Source organism: Oncorhynchus keta, chromosome 1 (genome assembly GCF_023373465.1).
Source record: "Oncorhynchus keta strain PuntledgeMale-10-30-2019 chromosome 1, Oket_V2, whole genome shotgun sequence".
In the NCBI taxonomy this organism is placed as follows: Eukaryota; Metazoa; Chordata; class Actinopteri; order Salmoniformes; family Salmonidae; genus Oncorhynchus; species Oncorhynchus keta.
In genome coordinates this window covers 5,445,723-5,468,296 of record NC_068421.1, presented here as the reverse complement: position 1 = coordinate 5,468,296, position 22,574 = coordinate 5,445,723, and the positions used below count along the sequence as shown (strand labels likewise).

Sequence of the window (22,574 nt, the reverse complement as noted above, 5' to 3'; positions counted from 1 at the left end):
AGTGGATAAGAATACACGAATACAGTGGATACGAATACAGTGGATACGAATACACGAATACAGTGGATAAGAATACAGTGGATAAGAATACAGTGGATACGAATACAGTGGATAAGAATACACGAATACAGTGGATAAGAATACAATGGATAAGAATACAGTGGATAAGAATACAGTGGATACGAATACACGAATACAGTGGATACGAATACAGTGGATAAGAATACAGTGGATAAGAATACACGAATACAGTGGATACGAATACAGTGGATACGAATACACGAATACAGTGGATACGAATACAGTGGATAAGAATACAGTGGATAAGAATACAGTGGATACGAATACAGTGGATAAGAATACAGTGGATAAGAATACACGAATACAGTGGATACGAATACAGTGGATAAGAATACAGTGGATAAGAATACAGTGGATACGAATACAGTGGATAAGAATACACGAATACAGTGGATACGAATACAGTGGATACGAATACACGAATACAGTGGATACGAATACAGTGGATACGAATACAGTGGATACGAATACAGTGGATACGAATACAGTGGATAAGAAGGGGAATGCCAGGTGTGTTCTCTGCCTGAAAGACAAAGAGATCAATTATACCAACGAAGGGTCTCCTGCTCTGCTGGCACTTTGTAGAACATATGTCCTCATGGCAGAAAGTGTGCAGTGTGTTAGTGTGCAGTGTGTTAGTGTGCAGCGTGTTAGTGTGCAGCGTGTTAGTGTGCAGTGTGTTAGTGTGCAGTGTGTTAGTCAATCAATCAATCAATAAATCAAATTTATTTATATAGCCCTTCGTACATCAGCTGATATCTCAAAGTGCTGTACAGAAACCCAGTCTAAAACCCCAAACAGCAAACAATGCAGGTGTAGAAACACGTTAGTGTTAGTGTGTTAGTGTGCAGTGTGTTAGTGTGCAGTGTGCAGTGTGTTAGTGTGCAGCGTGTTAGTGTGCAGCGTGTTAGTGTGCAGCGTGTTAGTGTGCAGCGTGTTAGTGTGCAGCGTGTTAGTGTGCAGCGTGTTAGTGTGCAGCGTGTTAGTGTGCAGCGTGTTAGTGTGCAGTGTGTTAGTGTGCAGTGTGTTAGTGTGCAGCGTGTTAGTGTGCAGCGTGTTAGTGTGCAGCGTGTTAGTGTGCAGCGTGTTAGTGTGCAGCGTGTTAGTGTGCAGCGTGTTAGTGTGCAGCGTGTTAGTGTGCAGCGTGTTAGTGTGCAGCGTGTTAGTGTGCAGTGTGTTGTGTGCAGTGTGTTAGTGTGCAGTGTGTTAGTGTGCAGCGTGTTAGTGTGCAGCGTGTTGCAGTGTGCAGCGTGTTAGTGTGCAGCGTGTTAGTGTGCAGTGTGCAGCGTGTTAGTGTGCAGCGTGTTGCAGTGTGCAGCGTGTTAGTGTGCAGCGTGTTAGTGTGCAGCGTGTTAGTGTGCAGCGTGTTAGTGTGCAGCGTGTTAGTGTGCAGCGTGTTAGTGTGCAGCGTGTTAGTGTGCAGCGTGTTAGTGTGCAGCGTGTTAGTGTGCAGTGTGTTAGTGTGCAGTGTGTTAGTGTGCAGTGTTGTGTGCAGTGTGCAGCGTGTTAGTGTGCAGCGTGTTAGTGTGCAGCGTGTTGTGCAGCGTGCAGTGTGCAGCGTGTTAGTGTGCAGCGTGTTAGTGTGCAGCAGTGTGCAGTGTGTTAGTGTGCAGCGTGTTAGTGTGCAGTGTGTTAGTGTGCAGCGTGTTAGTGTGCAGTGTGTTAGTGTGCAGCGTGTTAGTGTGCAGTGTGCAGCGTGTTAGTGTGCAGCGTGTTAGTGTGCAGCGTGTTAGTGTGCAGCGTGTTAGTGTGCAGCGTGTTAGTGTGCAGTGTGCAGCGTGTTAGTGTGCAGCGTGTTAGTGTGCAGCGTGTTAGTGTGCAGCGTGTTAGTGTGCAGCGTGTTAGTGTGCAGCGTGTTAGTGTGCAGCGTGTTAGTGTGCAGCGTGTTAGTGTGCAGCGTGTTAGTGTGCAGCGTGTTAGTGTGCAGCGTGTTAGTGTGCAGTGTGTTAGTGTGCAGCGTGTTAGTGTGCAGTGTGCAGCGTGTTAGTGTGCAGCGTGTTAGTGTGCAGCGTGTTAGTGTGCAGCGTGTTAGTGTGCAGTGTGCAGTGTGCAGTGTGTTAGTGTGCAGTGTGTTAGTGTGCAGCGTGTTAGTGTGCAGTGTGTTAGTGTGCAGTGTGTTGGTGTGCAGTGTGCAGCGTGTTAGTGTGCAGCTTGTTAGTGTGCAGCGTGTTAGTGTGCAGTGTGCAGCGTGTTAGTGTGCAGTGTGTTAGTGTGCAGCGTGTTAGTGTGCAGCGTGTTAGTGTGCAGTGTGTTAGTGTGCAGTGTGTTAGTGTGCAGTGTGTTAGTGTGCAGTGTGTTAGTGTGCAGCGTGTTAGTGTGCAGTGTGCAGCGTGTTAGTGTGCAGCGTGTTAGTGTGTTAGTGTGCAGCGTGTTAGTGTGCAGCGTGTTAGTGTGCAGTGTGCAGCGTGTTAGTGTGCAGTGTGTAGTGTGCAGCGTGTTAGTGTGCAGCGTGTTAGTGTGCAGCGTGTTAGTGTGCAGTGTGCAGTGTGTTAGTGTGCAGCGTGTTAGTGTGCAGTGTTTTAGTGTGCAGCGTGTTAGTGTGCAGTGTGCAGTGTGTTAGTGTGCAGCGTGTTAGTGTGCAGTGTGTTAGTGTGCAGCTTGTTAGTGTGCAGCGTGTTAGTGTGCAGCGTGTTAGTGTGCAGTGTGCAGCGTGTTAGTGTGCAGCGTGTTAGTGTGCAGTGTGCAGTGTGTTAGTGTGCAGTGTGTTAGTGTGCAGCGTGTTAGTGTGCAGTGTGCAGTGTGTTAGTGTGCAGTGTGTTAGTGTGCAGTGTGCAGTGTGTTAGTGTGCAGTGTGTTAGTGGGCAGCTTGTTAGTGTGCAGCGTGTTAGTGTGCTGCGTGTTAGTGTGCAGTGTATTAGTGTGCAGTGTATTAGTGTGCAGTGTGTTAGTGTGCAGTGTGTGCAGTGTGTTAGTGTGCAGTGTGTTAGTGTGCAGTGTGTTAGTGTGCAGCTTGTTAGTGTGCAGCGTGTTAAGTGTGCAGCGTGTTAGTGTGCTGCGTGTTAGTGTGCAGTGTATTAGTGTGCAGTGTGTTAGTGTGCAGTGTGTTAGTGTGCAGCGTGTTAGTGTGCAGTGTGCAGTGTGTTAGTGTGCAGTGTGTTAGTGTGCAGTGTGTTAGTGTGCAGTGTGTTAGTGTGCAGTGTGCAGTGTGTTAGTGTGCAGTGTGCAGTGTGTTAGTGGGGGGTTATTATATGGTGTTGCGCAACCCAACACCATATATGTGAAGCCCTATATGTACAACTATTATATCAAATGGAGGTCTTTCGAAATTACAATTTAAGTGCTTAAAAAAGTTGCTGAAATCATTGAATTTCACTTGCCAATATCTGTATGAGCCCTGCTTAACATGTTATAGTCCTATGTTTTTGTGTTGGTGTAGTAATGGATATATATACACGTCTAAGTACACACAAGGAACTGCATAAATATCCTTTGTATTTTTCTGTTTCGATCCATTTTGACATTTTGATTTCGATGTCAAACATTGGCCCCGTTACCGAGTTCACAAGAACTGTTCGTCGGGAGCTTCGTGAAAATGGGTTCCCGTGGCCGAGCAGCCGCACACAAGCCTAAGATCACCATTCGCAACGCCATGCTTCGGCCGGAGTGGCGTAAAGCTCCCCGCCATTGGCAGTGCCTTCAGGATGTATTCATACCCTTTGACCTATTCCACTTTTTGTTGTGTTAAATGTACTAAATTCAAAATGGATTTCTCACCCTATACACATATACACTATACATCCCATAATGACACAGTGAAATGTTTTTAGAAATGACTGCTAATTTATTAAAATTATTTTTTATTTATTTATGTTTTTTTCTGATAAACTCTCCCGTCCTTAACAATTACAAGCATACCCATAACATGATGCAGCCACCAACCACTATGCTTGAAAACACGGCGAGTGGTACTTTTGTAATGTGTTTTATTGGATTTTCCCCAAACATTTACGTTTTTTGTATTCAAGACAAAAACGTTAATTGTTTTCCAGTATTGCTTCAGTGCCTTGTTGCAAACCGGATGCCTGTTTTGGAAAAGTGTTGTTCTGTACTGGTTTCCTCCTTTTCACTCTGTCATTTAGGTTAGTATTGTGGAGTAACTACAATGATGGAGTAACTACAATGTTGACAACTATCACAACTGTTTTCAAGTTCGTTAAGAACTGGGGAGTTTTTCCAGAACAAAAACCGAAAGTGTATGAAATGACTGTGTTTTAATGAGTTAGGCACAGGCAAAATCCTAGAGAGAAACCTGCTTTCCACCAGATGCTGGAAGAGGAATTAACCTTCCAGATCCTTCCAGCAGGACAACAACATAAGACACAAGGCCAGATTTACGCTGGTGTTGCTTATCAAGAAGACGGGGAATGTTCTCCGAGTTACAGAGTTACAGTTTGGACTTTAAAATCTACTTGAAAATCTGGCAAAACCTGAAAATGGATGTTCTCCGAGTTGCAGAGTTACAGTTTGGACTTTAAAATCTACTTGAAAATCTGGCAAAACCTGAAAATGGTTGTCGAGCAATGATCAACAACCAATGTGAAGATTTTTGTAAAAGAATAAATGAGCAAATGTTGCACAATCCTCATGTGGAAAGAAAGCTCTTAGAGAGACTTACTCGGACTCTCAGCTGTAATCGCTGCCAAAGCTTCTACAAAGTATTGCCTCTGGTGTGAATACTTATGTAAAAGACATTTCTGTATTTCATTTCCAATAAATTGGCAAAAAATGTCTAAACCTGTTTTCACTTTGTCATTATGGGTGTATCGTGTTGTCATTATGGGGTATCGTGATGTCATTATGGGGTATTGTGATGTCATTATGGGGTATCGTGATGTCATTATGGGGTATCGTGATGTCATTATGGGGTATTGTGATGTCATTATGGGGTATCGTGATGTCATTATGGGGTATCGTGATGTCATTATGGGGTATCGTGATGTCATTATGGGGTATCGTGATGTCATTATGGGGTATCGTGATGTCATTATGGGGTATTGTGTTGTCATTATGTGTTGTCATTATGGGGTATCGTGATGTCATGGGGTATATGGGGTATCGTGGCATTATGTCATTATGGGGTATCGTGATGTCATTATGATGTCATTGTGGGGTATCGTGTTGTCATTATGGGGTATCGTGATGTCATTATGGGGTATCGTGATGTCATTATGGGGTATCGTGATGTCATTATGGGGTATGTGGGTGTCATTCGTGTATGTCATTATGGGGTATTGTGTGTAGATGGGGTATCGTGGGGGGGTGTAGATGGGGGACTATTTTTATTTATTTTATTTTATTTGGGCTGTAACACAACATAATGTGGAATAAGCCAGGCTAAAGGCAGGCTAAACTCCAGTCATGTTTGACTAATGTATAATAATGAGAAATAATGACCATTTTAACATCTACTGACTTAATTATGTGGACATAAAGCTAGGCTCTGGTTCTGATCAAATGGTCACAAGACCCAAGAGTGAAGGGCCTCTACTTCACGCCACTCATCACCCACCTTGAATCGGAGCAGAGGCCGTCAGTATTTGGAAGCAATTTAACCATAAAGTTAATTGTTTAAAACCTGGGATGTTTTATGTAATTTTTATGAACCATGTCTGTCTTAGTTTCAAACTATCCTCGCTAAAATACGGCCATAGAAATGTTGAGGGAATTATTTCATAAAAACCTAACATGCCGTTGAAACCAGCATTTTCTCTCGTGTTCTATTTTCAAATTGACTTTAATTTATTGTCCAGCAGCCAAAGGCATAATCCTGGTTTTATTAATCCTGGTTTTATTAATCCTGGTTTTATTAGTCCTGGTTTTATTAATCCTGGTTTTATTAATCCTGGTTTTATTAATCCTGGTCTGATTGATGCGTCTTTCAGATCTCCTCGCTTCATTTCTAATTAATATTTTCATCTCCGTCACATGAAACCGCTTGTGGTGGTCTTTTGTGTTTATCCGCTAATTTCATAATTTAGTTAGGCTACCAAGGGTGTTATTTAGGTAGGCTACCAAGTGTGTTATTTAGGTAGGCTACCAAGGGTGTTATTTAGGTAGGCTACCAAGGGTGTTATTTAGTTAGGCTACCAAGGGTGTTATTTAGTTAGGCTACCAAGGGTGTTATTTAGTTAGGCTACCAAGGGTGTTATTTAGTTAGGCTACCAAGGGTGTTATTTAGTTAGGCTACCAAGGGTGTTATTTAGTTAGGCTACCAAGGGTGTTATTTAGTTAGGCTACCAAGGGTGTTATTTAGTTAGGCTACCAAGGGTGTTATTTAGTTAGGCTACCAAGGGTGTTATTTAGTTAGGCTACCAAGGGTGTTATTTAGTTAGGCTACCAAGGGTGTTATTTAGTTAGGCTACCAAGTGTGTTATTTAGTTAGGCTACCAAGTGTGTTATTTAGGTAGGCAACCAAGTGTGTTATTTAGGTAGGCAACCAAGGGTGTTATTTAGTTAGGCTACCAAGTGTTATTTAGGTAGGCTACCAAGGGTGTTATTTAGGTAGGCTACCAAGGGTGTTATTTAGGTAGGCTACCAAGGGTGTATTTGTTGGTTATAAGGGTGTTATTTGTTAGGCTACCAAGGGTGTTATTTAGTTAGGTAATGTTATTTGGTAGGCTACCAAGGGTGTTATTTAGGTAGGCTAATGTTTTGATAGGCTACCAAGGGTGTTAAGGTAGGCTCCAGGGTAAACTTCAGGTAGGGTCAGTGTTATTTTTGAGATGGGCTTGAATTTGGAGAGAAGCCAATGGGTTAGAGGTAGGCTCCATTTTGTTTTATTTCTATGTTAAAAAGTATGGCACATTATTGTACATTATTTAGAAGCTACCACTGTAGTTATTTAGAACAGCTGATCCAGTCACATTATTGTACATTATGAAGCTCACCGTGTTATTTCCCCCAGAACAGTGTGATCCAGTTCACATTATTGTACATTATGAAGCTCACTGTAGTTCCCCAGAACAGCTAGCCAGTCACATTATTTGTAGGCATTATGAAGCTCACTTTAGTTCCCCAGAACAGGTGTTATCCAGTAGGCACAATTATTGTACATTATGGCTCACTGTGTTATTTAGTTGCTACCAGTCACATTATTGTACATTATGAAGCTACCAACAGTTGTGTTATTTAGTTAAGCTACCAGTGTGTTATTTACATTAGCTCACTGTAGTTCCCAGAACAGTTGCTCCAGTCACATTATTGTACATTAGGCTGAAGCTTACTGTAGTTAGGCCCCAGAACAGTTGATCCAGTCACATTATTGTACATTAGTTGGAGCTACCAGGGTGTTAGTTTAGAAGCAGTTGAGACAGTCACATTATTGTACATTATGAAGCTCACTTTAGTTCCCTAGAACAGTTATTGAGACAGTCACATTATTGTACATTAGAAGCTCACTGTAGTTCCCCAGAACAGCTACCAGTGTTACATTATGAAGCTCACTGTGTTATCCAGAAGGCTACCAGTCACATTATTTGTTACATTATGAAGCTGTTATTGTAGTTAGAACAGTTGAACCAGTCACATTATTGTACATTATGTGCTCACTTTAGTTCTACCAGAACAGTGTGTTATCCAGTTGTAATTGTAATATTGTACATTATGAAGCTCACTGTAGTTGATAGGCTACCAAGTGTGTTCCCCAGAACAGTTGCTACCAGTCACATTATTTACATTATGAAGCTCAAGTGTAGTTATCCAGTTAAGCTACCAAGGGTCACATTATTGTACATTATGAAGCTCACTGTAGTTAGAACAGTTGATCCACGGGTGTTATTGTACATTAGGCTACCAAGGGTTTATCTGAACAGTTGTAATCCAGTCAATTTTTGAATAGGCTATGAAGGTGTTATCTGGTTGTAGTTCTCCAGAACAGTTTTGATAGGCACAATTATTTAGTTAGGCTACCAAGTGTGTTATTTAGTTAGGCTACCAAGTGTGTTATTGTACATTATGAAGCTCACCGTAGTTCCCCAGAACAGCTGAGACAGTCACGTGTTTTGTTTTGTAAATGGCTCAACGGGAGAATGCGTGAATCCAGGTGTGTAACTCGCTAGTTATCTCAGTAAGTAGCTGAATTAATAAGGAGACGGGGGGGGGGGCATCGTATCACAGGAGGTTGGTGGCACCTTAATTAGGGAGGACGGGCTCGTGGGTAATGGCTGGAGCAGAACGGTGTCAAATACATCAAACATGGTTTCCATGGTTTCCACGCCGTTCCATTCGCGCCGTTCCAGACATTATGATGAGCAGTCCTCCGGTGCATCATACATAAAGTGATAGATTTCTGTTGTGTTTTGAGAAGTCCTAGGGCTTTGGATGAATTATCTGTACAGCTGCCACTGCGATCTTGCTTTCCTTGCGTATTTTCTCCTCTTCGTTCTCTGCCCGAGCAGAGCAGACAGGCCCGTTGCCCTTGCCGACTCCAGACTCCACACAGACACAGCAGGTACACATGCTGTTCCAGACCCACTTCTGTTCTTCCTTCAGACGTGCAGGCCATTTGTACAATCCCTCTCGTTCATATTCTCTTGTAAATGTCGAAACTCACCGATTTGTCTTTGTTCATTTTGTTAGCTACTACCTAATATAGGCAATCCAGCTCAGGTTATAGATGTCTTTTTGTAATTTGTTTATTTTCATTTTAGCGCTCATTAGCATATTTTGCTAGCAGCCTCTGTGGAAATTTTGTTAGTACTTGTGCCAATTTTGTCCCTCTCACCTTTTTTAAAAATTTTGGTTAGCGTTCTGATAATAAATGTGCGTGGGTTGTTTTTAGCGCCCCCTTGTGAATTTTGTCAGTAATAGCGTAAATCCCAGGATGAGAGCAGGATGGTAACCACGATATGAACATCTGGATAACAACTCAACTCTACTAGGTAGTAAGTGTGGATACTGGGACAATGAAATAGACCTCAATGACTACCTGTCTGACCGATGTTCCTCTCTCCACAGTGACCCAGAAGCACTCAACGATTTTCTTCATGGATCAGAGATACATGTACGTGGCTGCTAATTAACCTGCACGGATGGTTATGATGCTTCTATTGTACTTACCATTTACATTTAAGTCATTTAGCAGACTTAAATGTAATGTAAATGTACTTACCAAAGCTAAGGAGGTAGCTGGATTGTGTTTCATAGCAGTTGATTTGACAATGAGGATGGGTGTGGTTGACTTCCAAGCACCAGATATCAGCTAACAGAACAGGCTACTTCTCTTGGGCCGTAGCGTCAGTGACACATTGAGGTCAACACGTACACACACACACACACACACACACACACACACACACACACACACACACACACACACACACACACACACACACACACACACACCTCTCCCCGTCCCTCCAACGGGGTTTATGCGTCCATGGCTCTGCTACTGCTTATGGTTTCTTGCTTTGTGTCTGGTCTGTGTGGTGGATCCGTGTGGCTGGTCTGTGTGGTGGATCCGTGTGTCTGGTCTGTGTGGTGGATCCGTGTGTCTGGTCTGTGTGGTGGATCTGTGTGGTGGATCCGTGTGTCTGGTCTGTGTGGTCGGTCTGTGTGGTCGGTCTGTGTGTCTGGTCTGTGTGGTCGGTCTGTATGGTGGATCCATGTGGTGGTCTGTGTGGTCTGGTCTGTGTGGTGGATCCATGTGTCTGGTCTGTGTGGTGGATCCATGTGGTGGTCTGTGTGGTGGATCCGTGTGTCTGGTCTGTGTGGTGGATCTGTGTGTCTGGTCTGTATGTCTGGTCCATGTGGTGGTCTGTGTGGTCGGTCTGTATGGTGGATCCATGTGGTCGGTCTGTGTGGTGGATCCGTGTGTCTGGTCTGTGTGGTGGATCCGTGTGTCTGGTCTGTGTGGTGGATCCGTGTGGTGGTCTGTGTGGTGGATCCATGTGGTCTGGTCTGTGTGGTGGATCCGTGTGTCTGGTCTGTGTGGTGGATCCGTGTGTCTGGTCTGTGTGGTGGATCCGTGTGGTCGGTCTGTGTGGTTGGTCTGTGTGGTGGATCCGTGTGGTTGGTCTGTGTGGTGGATCCGTGTGTCTGGTCTGTGTGGTGGATCCGTGTGTCTGGTCTGTGTGGTGGATCCGTGTGTGTGGTCTGTGTGGTCGGTCTGTGTGGTCGGTCTGTGTGGTCGGTCTGTGTGGTGGATCCGTGTGGTCGGTCTGTGTGGTCGGTCTGTGTGGTCGGTCTGTGTGGTCGGTCTGTGTGTCTGGTCTGTGTGGCTGGTCTGTGTGGTGGATCCGTGTGTCTGGTCTGTGTGGTCGGTCTGTGTGTCTGGTCTGTGTGGTCGGTCTGTGTGTGGTGGTCTGTGTGGTCGGTCTGTGTGGTCGGTCTGTGTGGTCGGTCTGTGTGGTCGGTCTGTATGGTGGATCCGTGTGTCTGGTCTGTGTGGTCGGTCTGTGTGGTCTGGTCTGTGTGGTCGGTCTGTGTGGTCGATCTGTGTGGTCGGTCTGTGTGGTCGGTCTGTGTGATTTCAACCCTGCCTTGTCACCTGATTAATCCACGATGACCAGTACTAGTCTAACACTAGCCCTCTTCTGCTTCGCTTCCCTCCCTCCCTCCCTTTGCTGCCCCTCCTCAATTCCGGGTCATTGGTGGGTTTGTCTGTCTGTCTCGCTCTCCCTGTCTGTCTCGCTCTCCCTGTCTGTCTCGCTCTCCCTGTCTGTCTCGCTCTCCCTGTCTGTCTCGCTCTCCCTGTCTGTCTCGCTCTCCCTGTCGGTCTCGCTCTCCCTGTCTGTCTTGTCTCCCTGTCTGTCTCGATGACCTGTCGGTCTAGCTCTCCCTAACACTAGCCCTCTTCTGTCTCGCTCTCCCTCTGTCTCGCTCTCCCTGTCTGTCTCGCCCTCCTGTCTGTCTCGGCTCTCCCTGTGGGTTTGTCCCTGTCTGTCTCGCTCTCCCTGTCTGTCTCGCTCTCCCTGTCGGTCTCGCTCTCCCTGTCGGTCTCGCTCTCCCTGTCGGTCTCGCTCTCCCTGTCTGTCTCGCTCTCCCTGTCTTTCGCTCTTGTGGTCTGCTCTCCCTGTCGGTCTGCCTCCCTGTCTGTCTCGCTCTCCCTGTCGGTCTCGCTCTCTGTCGGTCTCGCTCTCCTGTCGGTCTCGCTCTCCCTGTCGGTCTCGCTCTCCTGTCTGTCTCGCTCTCCCTGTCTGTCTCGCTCTCCCTGTCTGTCTCGCTCTCCCTGTCTGTCTCGCTCTCCTGTCTGTCATCTCTCCCTGTCTGTCTCGCTCTCCCTGTCTGTCTCGCTCTCCCTGTCTGTCTCGCTCTCCCTGTCTGTCTCGCATTCCTGTCTCTAGCGCCCCTGTCTGTCTCCGCTCCCTGTCTGTCTCGCTCTCCCTGTCTGTCTCGCTCTCCCTGTCTGTCTGGCCCTGTTTGTCAGGCTCTCCCTGTCTGTCTCGCTCTCCCTGTCGGGGGCTCTCCCTGTCGGTCTCCTCTCCCTGTCGGGCTCTCCCTGTCTGTCTCGCTCTCCTGTCTGTCTCGCTCTCCCTGTCTGTCTCGCTCTCCTGTCTGTCTCGCTCTCCCTGTCTTCTCGCTCTCCCTCTGTCTCGCTCTCCCTGTCTGTCTCGCTCTCCCTGTCTGTCTCGCTCTCCCTGTCTGTCTCGCTCTCCCTGTCTGTCTCGCTCTCCCTGTCTGTCTCGCTCTCCCTGCATTTTTTGGCTGTCCATGTGGTGTGACCTCCCTCCGGCCTATTCTGTCTGTCGTTCTGTCCTATCCTGGCTGCGTCTGTCGTGTCTATCTGTAGCTGGACACTGACGACCTTTTGGATGGCTCTAACGACCCCTCCAGCTCGTTCTTCTCTTCTGTTGGGGTGAGTAACGGCTCTTCCCCACTCTGACCTCTGACCCTCCTGTCTCCATTCATATATGTAGCATGCATCTCTCCCCCACCCTGCCAGTAACACACATCCACACACACCAAGCTCTGATGGCCCTGGGCTGGTTGGTAGGAGCCATGACACTGTGGGGGTCTAAGGGTCCTGTCTGGGGGGCCTGTCTGGTCAACATCTCCACGTGTGAGGCCTGTCCAGGCTGATCTCAGGCCTGCTCAGTTCAACCCATTCCTTCCCATCTCTCCTCATCTCCTCTCCTCATCTCCTCTCCTCATCTCCTCTCCTCATCTTTCCTCTCCTCATCTTTCCTCTCCTCATCTTTCCACTCCTCATCTTTCCTCTCCTCAGCTCTCCTCTCCTCAGCTCTCCTCTCCTCAGCTCTCCTCTCCTCAGCTCTCCTCTCCTCAGCTCTCCTCTCCTCAGCTCTCCTCTCCTCAGCTCTCCTCTCCTCAGCTCTCTTCTCCTCAGCTCTGCTCTCCTCTCCTCTGCTCTCCTCTGCTCTCCTCTCCTCAGCTCTCCTCTCCTCAGCTCTCCTCTCCTCAGCTCTCCTCTCCTCAGCTCTCCTCTCCTCAGCTCTCTTCTCCTCAGCTCTCTTCTCCTCAGCTCTCTTCTCCTCAGCTCTCCTCTCCTCTCGTCCTCCATCACAACGCTTCACTGTTCTTCCTTCTCTCTCCTTCATAGTGCCACGTTCCAGAGGTCCCACCCCCAGTCCAGCTGTCGTCCAATGAGCAGCAAGGCCTGCCCCGGGTCAGCGTGGACCTGGACTTCCTGGAAGATGATGTCATCCTGGACGGGTCGCCGGGCGACGACGGTAGCAACGCCATGGAGCCATGCGACATCCTGCAACAGAGCCTGGCGGAGGCTAACATTACAGAGCAGAGCCTGCAGGAGGCCGAGGCAGAGCTGGACCTGGGCTCCTTCGACCTCACCATGCCAGGTCTGACTCAGGTGGTCCAGACCCTGCCCTGTACAGACAGCCTGACTGGGTCTGGAGGGACCGCTGCGGGGGTGGGGCTCCCCATCTTCCCTGGAGCTCCAGGCTCCTCCGCCACCCCTCCCCAGGCCACAGCTGACATGCTGGGCTCGGTGCTGGCCCAACAGGGCCTGGAGTTTGGGCCCCAGGTCATGAACAAGGCCCAGGCCATTAGTATGCAGCCTTTCATGCAGCAGGTGGCAGGCCTGGGTAACGTCACCCTTCAGCCAATCGCCTCCCTCCAGGCCCTACCTAACGGCTGTCAGTCAGGACACCTGGGGCTGGGACTGGGGCAGATACAGGTGATGGGCCAGCCCACTGTGATGACTATGAACCAATCAGGACAGTCCATCCTGGCCAAGGGTATGGGAGGATACCAGCTGCACCAGCCTGGCCCCGAGGCACAGGGGGCAGGTGGGCAGGGCGGACTGGGAGGGGGACTTCTGATCCAAGGGGGAAAAGCCACTCTGGGACCTCCTGCTTTAAACGGACCATCGGTTTGCGGTACCACAGGAACCTTGGTTGGGTTCAGTAGCCCCGGACTGGCACAACATGGGCAGAACCATCCCCAAGGACAGATCATGCAGAACTTGATCGTCCAGCGAACTCCGACCCCCATCCAACCCAAACCCCCTCAGGGGGGAGCAGCCATCCAGCCCAAACTGTTTAAGCAGCAGCAGCAGGCCCAGCCACACGCCTTCCAGAATGAAGCCAACAAGGCTCTAGGGGTGCAGCATGTCCCTGTCTCCACTTCCCAGAATGTAGCCTTCCTGACAGGCAAGCCTGGCGCCAACGTGGTCCTGACCTCCCAGGCAGGGCTTCCCCAACAGGCTCTGTTCAAACAGCAGACGGCCCACCACCCCTCTGGGAAAGCACTAAGTGTCCACCTGCTCAACCAGCCCGGCAGCATCATGCTGGGGGGCCAGAACCACCAGTTCCTCCTGCCACAGCAGCTAGCCGGGGGTCAGATCCTCACTCAGCACCCAGGGGGCCACATCATCACCTCCCAGGGGCCTGGGGGCCAACTGATAGCCAATCAGATCCTGGCTCAGCACCAGAACATCAACCTGGGCCAGGTGCTGATGTCTCAGGGCCACATCCAGCTGCAGCCGAGCCAGATGGGACATCAGCTCTTCCAGATGCCTGTTACCCTCTCCCAGAGCCAGACCCACCCGGTCACGGGCCACCAGGCCCACACGGTGATCCAGGGCATGCCCCTGCAGAACTCCCTGGCCATGCTGAGCCAGGTGGAGGGGGTGAGTCCTGCTGTCAGCCTGCAGCCCGCTCTGCAACCGCAGCCGGGGGGCGTTCCCAGCAGCGGAATGGGCGGGGCAGCTGCCATGGCACAGGGCCAGCCTGGGGAGAGTGGGAGCTGTACAGACCAGGCAGCCCATCCTGGACAACCCCCCCAGCACTCCTCCATCCTTTCTATGCAGACTGGGCCCTCTGTCTCTGTGGCTGTCTCTGTCCCCTCCTCTTCTCCATCCTTATCTGTGTCCTCCACGTCAGCCCAGCAACAACACAGCCCCGGGAGCAGGGTGCTCTTCACAGGGCCACAGGGCTCCAGCATGATCCTCAGCCAGGAACACCTCCAGATGTTTCTCCAGCAGGTCAGTATGGCCCAGCTTCTACCTCACCATCTCTCTACCTCACCATCTCTCTACCTCACCATCTCTCTACCTCACCATCTCTCTACCTCACCATCTCTCTACCTCACCATCTCTCTACCTCACCATCTCTCTACCTCACCATCTCTCTACCTCACCATCTCTCTACCTCACCATCTCTCTACCTCACCACCTCTCTACCTCACCACCTCTCTACCTCACAATTCTACCTCTCTACCTTTCTACCTCTCTACCTCACAATTCTACCTCAGTACCTTTCTACCCCTCTACCTCTCTACCTCACAATTCTACCTCTCTACCTTTCTACCTCTCTACTTCACAATTCTACCTCTCTACCTCACCACCTCTCTACCTCACAATTCTACCTCTCTACCTCACAATTCTACCTTTCTACCTCTCTACCTCACCACCTCTCTACCTCACAATTCTACCTCTCTACCTTTCTACCTCTCTACCTCACAATTCTACCTCTCTACCTCTCTACCTCACAATTCTACCTCTCTACCTTTCTACCCCTCTACCTCTCTACCTCACAATTCTACCTCTCTACCTTTCTACCTTTCTACCTTTCTACCTCTCTACCTTTCTACCTCTCTACCTTTCTACCTCTCTACCTTTCTACCTTTCTACCTCTCTACATTTCTACCTCTCTACCTCTCTACCTCTCTACCTTTCTACCTCTCTACCTCTCTACCTTTCTACCTCTCTACCTCTCAACCTTTCTACCTCTCTACCTCAACCTCTACCTTCCTACCCCTCTACCTCTCCACCCCTCTACCTCTCCACCTCTCCACCCCTCTACCTCTCCACCCCTCTACCTCTCCACCCCTCTACCTCTCTACCTTCCTACCTCTCCCCCTCTACCTTTCTCTTTCCCCCCTACCTCTACCCCTCTCCCTCTCCACCCCTCTACCTCTACTTGGGCGGTGGCGGTCATGACATGTCAGCCAGTTATTGAAAAGTCGAATCGACTGTTAATGAACAAACCCGTTGAGCATCTCCAGGCCTCCGCATGAACAAGCTGCTCACCTGCACCTTAGGAGCATCTCTGTTTCAGAAGAGCAGAATATGAGTTGTCCTACTGTAGGTTATCTGGCTATTCTCCATGGTACAGACTGGAGGCTTGATACTGTAGGTTATCTGGCTATAGACTGTAGGCCTGTTCATTTATCAGACTAGTGACATCCCAAACTGTGGTGTTGCTGTGGGACAGGTGACATCCCAAACTGTGGTGTTGCTGTGGGACAGGTGACATCCCAAACTGTGGTGTTGCTGTGGGACAGGTGACATCCCAAACTGTGGTGTTGCTGTGGGACAGGTGACATCCCAAACCGTGATGTTGCTGTGGGACAGGTGACATCCCAAACTGTGGTGTTGCTGTGGGACAGATGACATCCCAAACTGTGATGTTGCTGTGGGACAGGTGACATCCCAAACTGTGGTGTTGCTGTGGGACAGATGACATCCCAAACTGTGGTGTTGCTGTGGGACAAGTGACATCCCAAACTGTGATGTTGCTGTGGGACAGGTGACATCTCAAACTGTGATGTTGCTGTGGGACAGGTGACATCCCAAACTGTGATGTTGCTGTGGGACAGTTGACATCCCAAACTGTGATGTTGCTGTGGGACAGGTGACATCCCAAACTGTGATGTTGCTGTGGGACAGGTGACATCCCAAACTGTGATGTTGCTGTGGGACAGGTGACATCCCAAACTGTGATGTTGCTGTGGGACAGTTGACATCCCAAACTGTGGTGTTGCTGTGGGACAGGTGCCATCCCAAACTGTGATGTTGCTGCGGGACAGGTGCCATCTCAAACTGTGATGTTGCTGTGGGACAGGTGACATCTCAAACTGTGATGTTGCTGTGGGACAGGTGACATCTCAAACTGTGATGTTGCTGCGGGACAGGTGACATCCCAAACTGTGATGTTGCTGTGGGACAGGTGACATCCCAAACTGTGGTGTTGCTGTGGGACAGGTCACATCTCAAACTGTGATGTTGCTGCGGGACAGGTGCCATCCCAAACTGTGTATACCGTGATGTTGCTGTGGGACAGGTGACATCCCAAACTGTGTATACCGTGATGTTGCTGTGGGACAGGTGACATCCCAGACTGTGGTGTTGCTGTGGGACAGGTCACATCTCAAACTGTGATGTTGCTGCGGGACAGGTGCCATCCCAAACTGTGTATACCGTGATGTTGCTGTGGGACAGGTGACATCCCAGACTGTGGTGTTGCTGTGGGACAGGTGACATCCCAAACTGTGTATACCGTGATGTTGCTGTGGGACAGGTGACATCCCAGACTGTGGTGTTGCTGTGGGACAGGTGACATCCCAAACTGTGGTGTTGCAGTGGGACAGATGACATCCCAAACTGTGTATACCGTGTTGTTGCTGTGGGACAGGTGACATCCCAAACTGTGGTGTTGCTGCGGGACAGGTGCCATCCCAAACTGTGTATACCGTGTTGTTGCTGTGGGACAGGTGACATCTCAAACTGTGATGTTGCTGTGGGACAGGTGACATCTCAAACTGTGATGTTGCTGTGGGACAGTTGACATCCCAAACTGTGATGTTGCTGCGGGACAGGTGCCATCCCAAACTGTGTATACCGTGTTGTTGCTGTGGGACAGGTGACATCTCAAACTGTGTTGTTGCTGTGGGACAGGTGACATCCCAAAATGTGATGTTGCTGTGGGACAGGTGACATCCCAAACTGTGTTGTTGCTGTGGGACAGGTGACATCCCAAAATGTGATGTTGCTGTGGGACAGGTGACATCCCAAACCGTGATGTTGCTGTGGGACAGGTGACATCCCAGACTGTGATGTTGCTGTGGGACAGGTGACATCCCAGACTGTGATGTTGCTGTGGGACAGGTGACATCCCAGACTGTGATGTTGCTGTGGGACAGGTGACATCCCAAACTGTGATGTTGCTGTGGGACAGGTGACATCCCAGACTGTGATGTTGCTGTGGGACAGGTGACATCCCAAACTGTGATGTTGCTGTGGGACAGGTCACATCCCAAAGCGTGATGTTGCTGTGGGACAGGTGACATCCCAGACTGTGATGTTGCTGTGGGACAGGTGACATCCCAAACTGTGATGTTGCTGTGGGACAGGTAACATCCCAGACTGTGATGTTGCTGTGGGACAGGTAACATCCCAGACTGTGATGTTGCTGTGGGACAGGTGACATCCCAAACTGTGATGTTGCTGTGGGACAGGTTACATCCCAAACTGTGATGTTGCTGTGGGACAGGTGACATCCCAAACTGTGTATACTGTGATGTTGCTGTGGGACAGGTCACATCCCAAAGCGTGATGTTGCTGTGGGACAGGTGACATCCCAGACTGTGATGTTGCTGTGGGACAGTTGACATCCCGGACTGTGATGTTGCTGTGGGACAGGTAAAATCCCAAACCGTGATGTTACTGTGGGACAGGTGACATCTCAGACTGTGATGTTGCTGTGGGACAGGTGACATCCCAAACTGTGTATACTGTGATGTTGCTGTGGGACAGGTCACATCCCAAAGCGTGATGTTGCTGTGGGACAGGTGACATCCCAGACTGTGATGTTGCTGTGGGACAGGTGACATCCCGGACTGTGTATACCGTGCATCATTAGTAACATGTTTTCACAACGTTACAGAGTGCATTAAGTATTCAGACCCCTTCTGTTTTTCTACATTTTGTTACGTTACAGCCTTGTTCTAAAACGGATTCAATTCATGTTTTTCTTCATCAGTCTACACACAATACCCTATAATGACATCACAATACCCTATAATGACATCACAATACCCTATAATGACATCACAATACCCTATAATGACATCACGATACCCCATAATGACATCACAATATCCTATAATGACATCACGATACCCCATAATGACATCACAATACCCTATAATGACATCACAATACCCTATAATGACATCACGATACCCCATAATGACATCACGATACCCTATAATGACATCACGATACCCCATAATGACATCACGATACCCTATAATGACATCACGATACCCTATAATGACATCACAATACCCTATAATGACATCACGATACCCCATAATGACATCACGATACCCCATAATGACAACACGATACCCTATAATGACATCACTATACCCTATAATGACATCACGATACCCTATAATGACATCACGATACCCTATAATGACATCACGATACCCTATAATGACATCACGATACCCTATAATGACATCACGATACCCTATAATGACATCACGATACCCCATAATGACATCACGATACCCTATAATGACATCACGATACCCCATAATGACATCACGATACCCCATAATGACATCACGATACCCCATAATGACATCACGATACCCCATAATGACATCACGATACCCCATAATGACAACACGATACCCTATAATGACATCACGATACCCCATAATGACAACACGATACCCCATAATGACATCACGATACCCCATAATGACATCACGATACCCCATAATGACATCACGATACCCCATAATGACATCACGATACCCCATAATGACATCACGATACCCCATAATGACATCACGATACCCCATAATGACAACACGATACCCCATAATGACATCACGATACCCCATAATGACAACACGATACCCCATAATGACAACACGATACCCCATAATGACATCACGAAACCCCGTAATGACATCACGATACCCTGTAATGACATCACGATACCCCGTAATGACATCCCTCGATCCTGACTAGTCTCCCAGTCCCTGCTGCTGAAAAACATCCCCACAACATGATGCTGCCACCACCATGCTTCACCGTAGGGATGCTGCCACCACCATGCTTCACCGTAGGGATGGTGCCAGGTTTCCTCCAGATGTGACGCTTGGCATTCAGACCAAAGAGTGCAATCTTTGTTTCATCAGACCAGAGAATCTGGTAAACTCCCAAGTGTGCTCTCATGTGTCTTTTACTGAGGAGTGGTTTCCGTCTGGCCACTCCTCAGGCCTGATTGGTGGAATGCTGCTGAGATGGTTGTCCTTCTGGAAGGTTCTCCCAACTCCGCAGAGGAACTCTGGAGCTCTGTCAGAGTGACCATCAGGTTCTTGGCCACCTCCCTTCTCCCCCGATTGCTCAGTTTGGCCGGGCGGCCAGTTCTAGGAAGAGTCTTGGTGGTTCCAAACTTCTTCCATTTCAGAATGATGGAGGCCACTTGTGTTTTTGGCGACCTTCAATGCTGAATTATTTTTTATATCCTTCACCAAATCTGTGCCTCGACACGAACCTGTCTCTGTGCTCTACAGACAATTCCTTCAACCTCATGGCTTGGTTTTTGCTCTGACCTGCACGGTCAACTGTGGGACCTTATATAGACAGGTGTGTGCCTTTCCAAATCATGTCCAATTCAATTGAATTTACCACAGGTGGACTCCAATCAAGTTGTGGAAACATCTCAAGGATAATTAATGGAAACAGGATGCACCTGAGCTCTATTTTGAGTCTCATAGCAAAGGGTCTGAATACTTAGATTTTTTTCAAAAATGTCTAAAAACCTGTATTCACTTTGTCATTATGGGGCATTGTGTGTGTGTCTTGATGTTTAATCAAAAATAGTTTCAATTTTAGAATAAGGTTGTAATGTAACAAAATGTGGGAAAAGGTCATTAGGACCTGATGGTAGTTAGAGCCCTGTGTACCAGGCCATTAGGACCTGATGGTAGTTAGAGCCCTGAGTACCAGGCCATTAGGACCTGATGGTAGTTAGAGCCCTGAGTACCAGGCCATTAGGACCTGATGGTAGTTAGAGCCCTGAGTACCAGGCCATTAGGACCTGATGGTAGTTAGAGCCCTGAGTACCAGGCCATTAGGACCTGATGGTAGTTAGAGCCCTGAGTACCAGGTCATTAGGACCTGATGGTAGTTAGAGCCCTGAGTACCAGGCCATTAGGACCTGATGATCGTTAGAGCCCTGAGTACCAGGTCATTAGGACCTGATGGTAGTTAGAGCCCTGATGAGTACCAGGTCATTAGGACCTGATGATCGTTAGAGCCCTGAGTACCAGGTCACTTGGACCTGATGGTAGTTAGAGCCCTGAGTACCAGGCCATTAGGACCTGGTGGAGGGACAATTGACCCCTGAGTACCAGGCCATTAGGACCTGATGATCGTTAGAGCCCTGAGTACCAGGCCATTAGGACCTGATGGTAGTTAGAGCCCTGAGTACCAGGCCATTAGGACCTGATGGTAGTTAGAGCCCTGAGTACCAGGCCATTAGGACCTGATGGTAGTTAGAGCCCTGAGTACCAGGCCATTAGGACCTGATGGTAGTTAGAGCCCTGAGTACCAGATCATTAGGACCTGATGGTAGTTGGAGCCCAGAGTACCAGGCCATTAGGACCTGATGGTAGTTAGAGCCCAGAGTACCAGATCATTAGGACCTGATGGTAGTTAGAGCCCAGAGTACCAGATCATTAGGACCTGATGGTAGTTAGAGCCCTGAGTACCAGGCCATTATGACCTGATGGAGGGACAGTAGAGCCCTGAGTACCAGGCCATTAGGACCTGATGGTAGTTAGAGCCCTGAGTACCAGGCCATTAGGACCTGATGGAGGGACAGTAGAGCCCTGAGTACCAGGCCATTATGACCTGATGGAGGGACAGTAGAGCCCTGAGTACCAGGCCATGAGGGCCCGCTGGTCGTTAGAGCCCTGAGTCCCGGGCCATGAGGGCCCGGTGGTCGTTAGTACTACCAATGTCTGTCCAGAGTGCATAAAAGGAGATTACAGTGGTTCAATGGTCACATATAATTTGAATGTGGTCAGGACCCATGACTGCCGCTATGGCAGGAATACTGTCACCGCAACAGCCCTCCTCTCTACCTCTCCTCTTTACCTCTACCTCCACCCCTACTCTCTGCCTCTCCTCTCTACCTCTCCTCTCTACCACTCCTCCTCTACCTCTCCTCTCTACCACTCCTCCTCTACCTCTCCTCTCTACCACTCCTCCTCTACCTCTCCTCTCTACAAATCAAATTTATTTATATAGCCCTTCGTACATCAGCTGATATCTCAAAGTGCTGTACAGAAACCCAGCCTAAAACCCCAAACAGCAAGCAATGCAGGTGTAGAAGCACGGTGGCTAGGAAAAACTCCCTAGAAAGGCCAAAACCTAGGAAGAAACCTAGAGAGGAACCAGGCTATGTGGGGTGGCCAGTCCTCTTCTGGCTGTGCCGGGTGGAGATTATAACAGAACATGGCCAAGATGTTCAAATGTTCATAAATGACCAGCATGGTCGAATAATAGTAAGGCAGAACAGTTGAAACTGGAGCAGCAGCATGGCCAGGTGGACTGGGGACAGCAAGGAGTCATCATGTCAGGTAGTCCTGGGGCATGGTCCTAGGCATGGCTCAGGTCCTCCGAGAGAGAGAAAGAAAGAGATAAGGAGAGAATTAGAGAACGCACACTTAGGTTCACACAGGACACCGAATAGGATAGGAGAAGTACTCCAGATATAACAAACTGACCCTAGCCCCCCTACACATAAACTACTGCAGCATAAATACTGGAGGCTGAGACAGGAGGGGTCAGGAGACACTGTGGCCCCATCCGAGGATACCCCCGGACAGGGCCAAACTGGATGGATATAACCCCACCCACTTTGCCAAAGCACAGCCCCCACACCACTAGAGGGATATCTTCAACCACCAACTTACCATCCTGAGACAAGGCTGAGTATAGCCCACAAAGATCTCCGCCACGGCACAACCCAAGGGGGGGGGGGCGCCAACCCAGACAGGATGACCACAACAGTGAATCAACCCACTCAGGTGACGCACCCCCTGCAGGGACGGCATGAGAGAGCCCCAGTAAGCCAGTGACTCAGCCCCTGTAATAGGGTTAGAGGCAGAGAATCCCAGTGGAGAGAGGAGAACCGGCCAGGCAGAGACAACAAGGGCGGTTCGTTGCTCCAGAGCCTTTCCGTTCACCTTCCCACTCCTGGGCCAGACTACACTCAATCATATGACCCACTGAAGAGATTTGTCTTCAGAAAGGACTTAAAGGT

The 22,574-nt window shown here is 48.8% G+C and overlaps 1 protein-coding gene across 4 annotated transcripts in view; it reads left to right on the top strand.

Annotated features, from left to right (window-relative positions):
- bicra (BRD4 interacting chromatin remodeling complex associated protein) overlaps positions 1-22,574 on the top strand; it is a 120,240-nt gene that overhangs the window by 12,415 nt on the left and 85,251 nt on the right. For 3 of the 4 annotated variants that reach the window (XM_052470141.1, XM_052470037.1, XM_052470097.1), the window contains exons 3-5: positions 9,037-9,082; positions 11,810-11,875; positions 12,578-14,479. In XM_052470141.1, coding sequence (XP_052326101.1) covers positions 9,037-9,082; positions 11,810-11,875; positions 12,578-14,479 — 2,014 coding nt within the window. The remainder of the gene's footprint in view (positions 1-9,036; positions 9,083-11,809; positions 11,876-12,577; positions 14,480-22,574) is intronic. The other variant, XM_052470068.1, reaches the window with a different exon arrangement.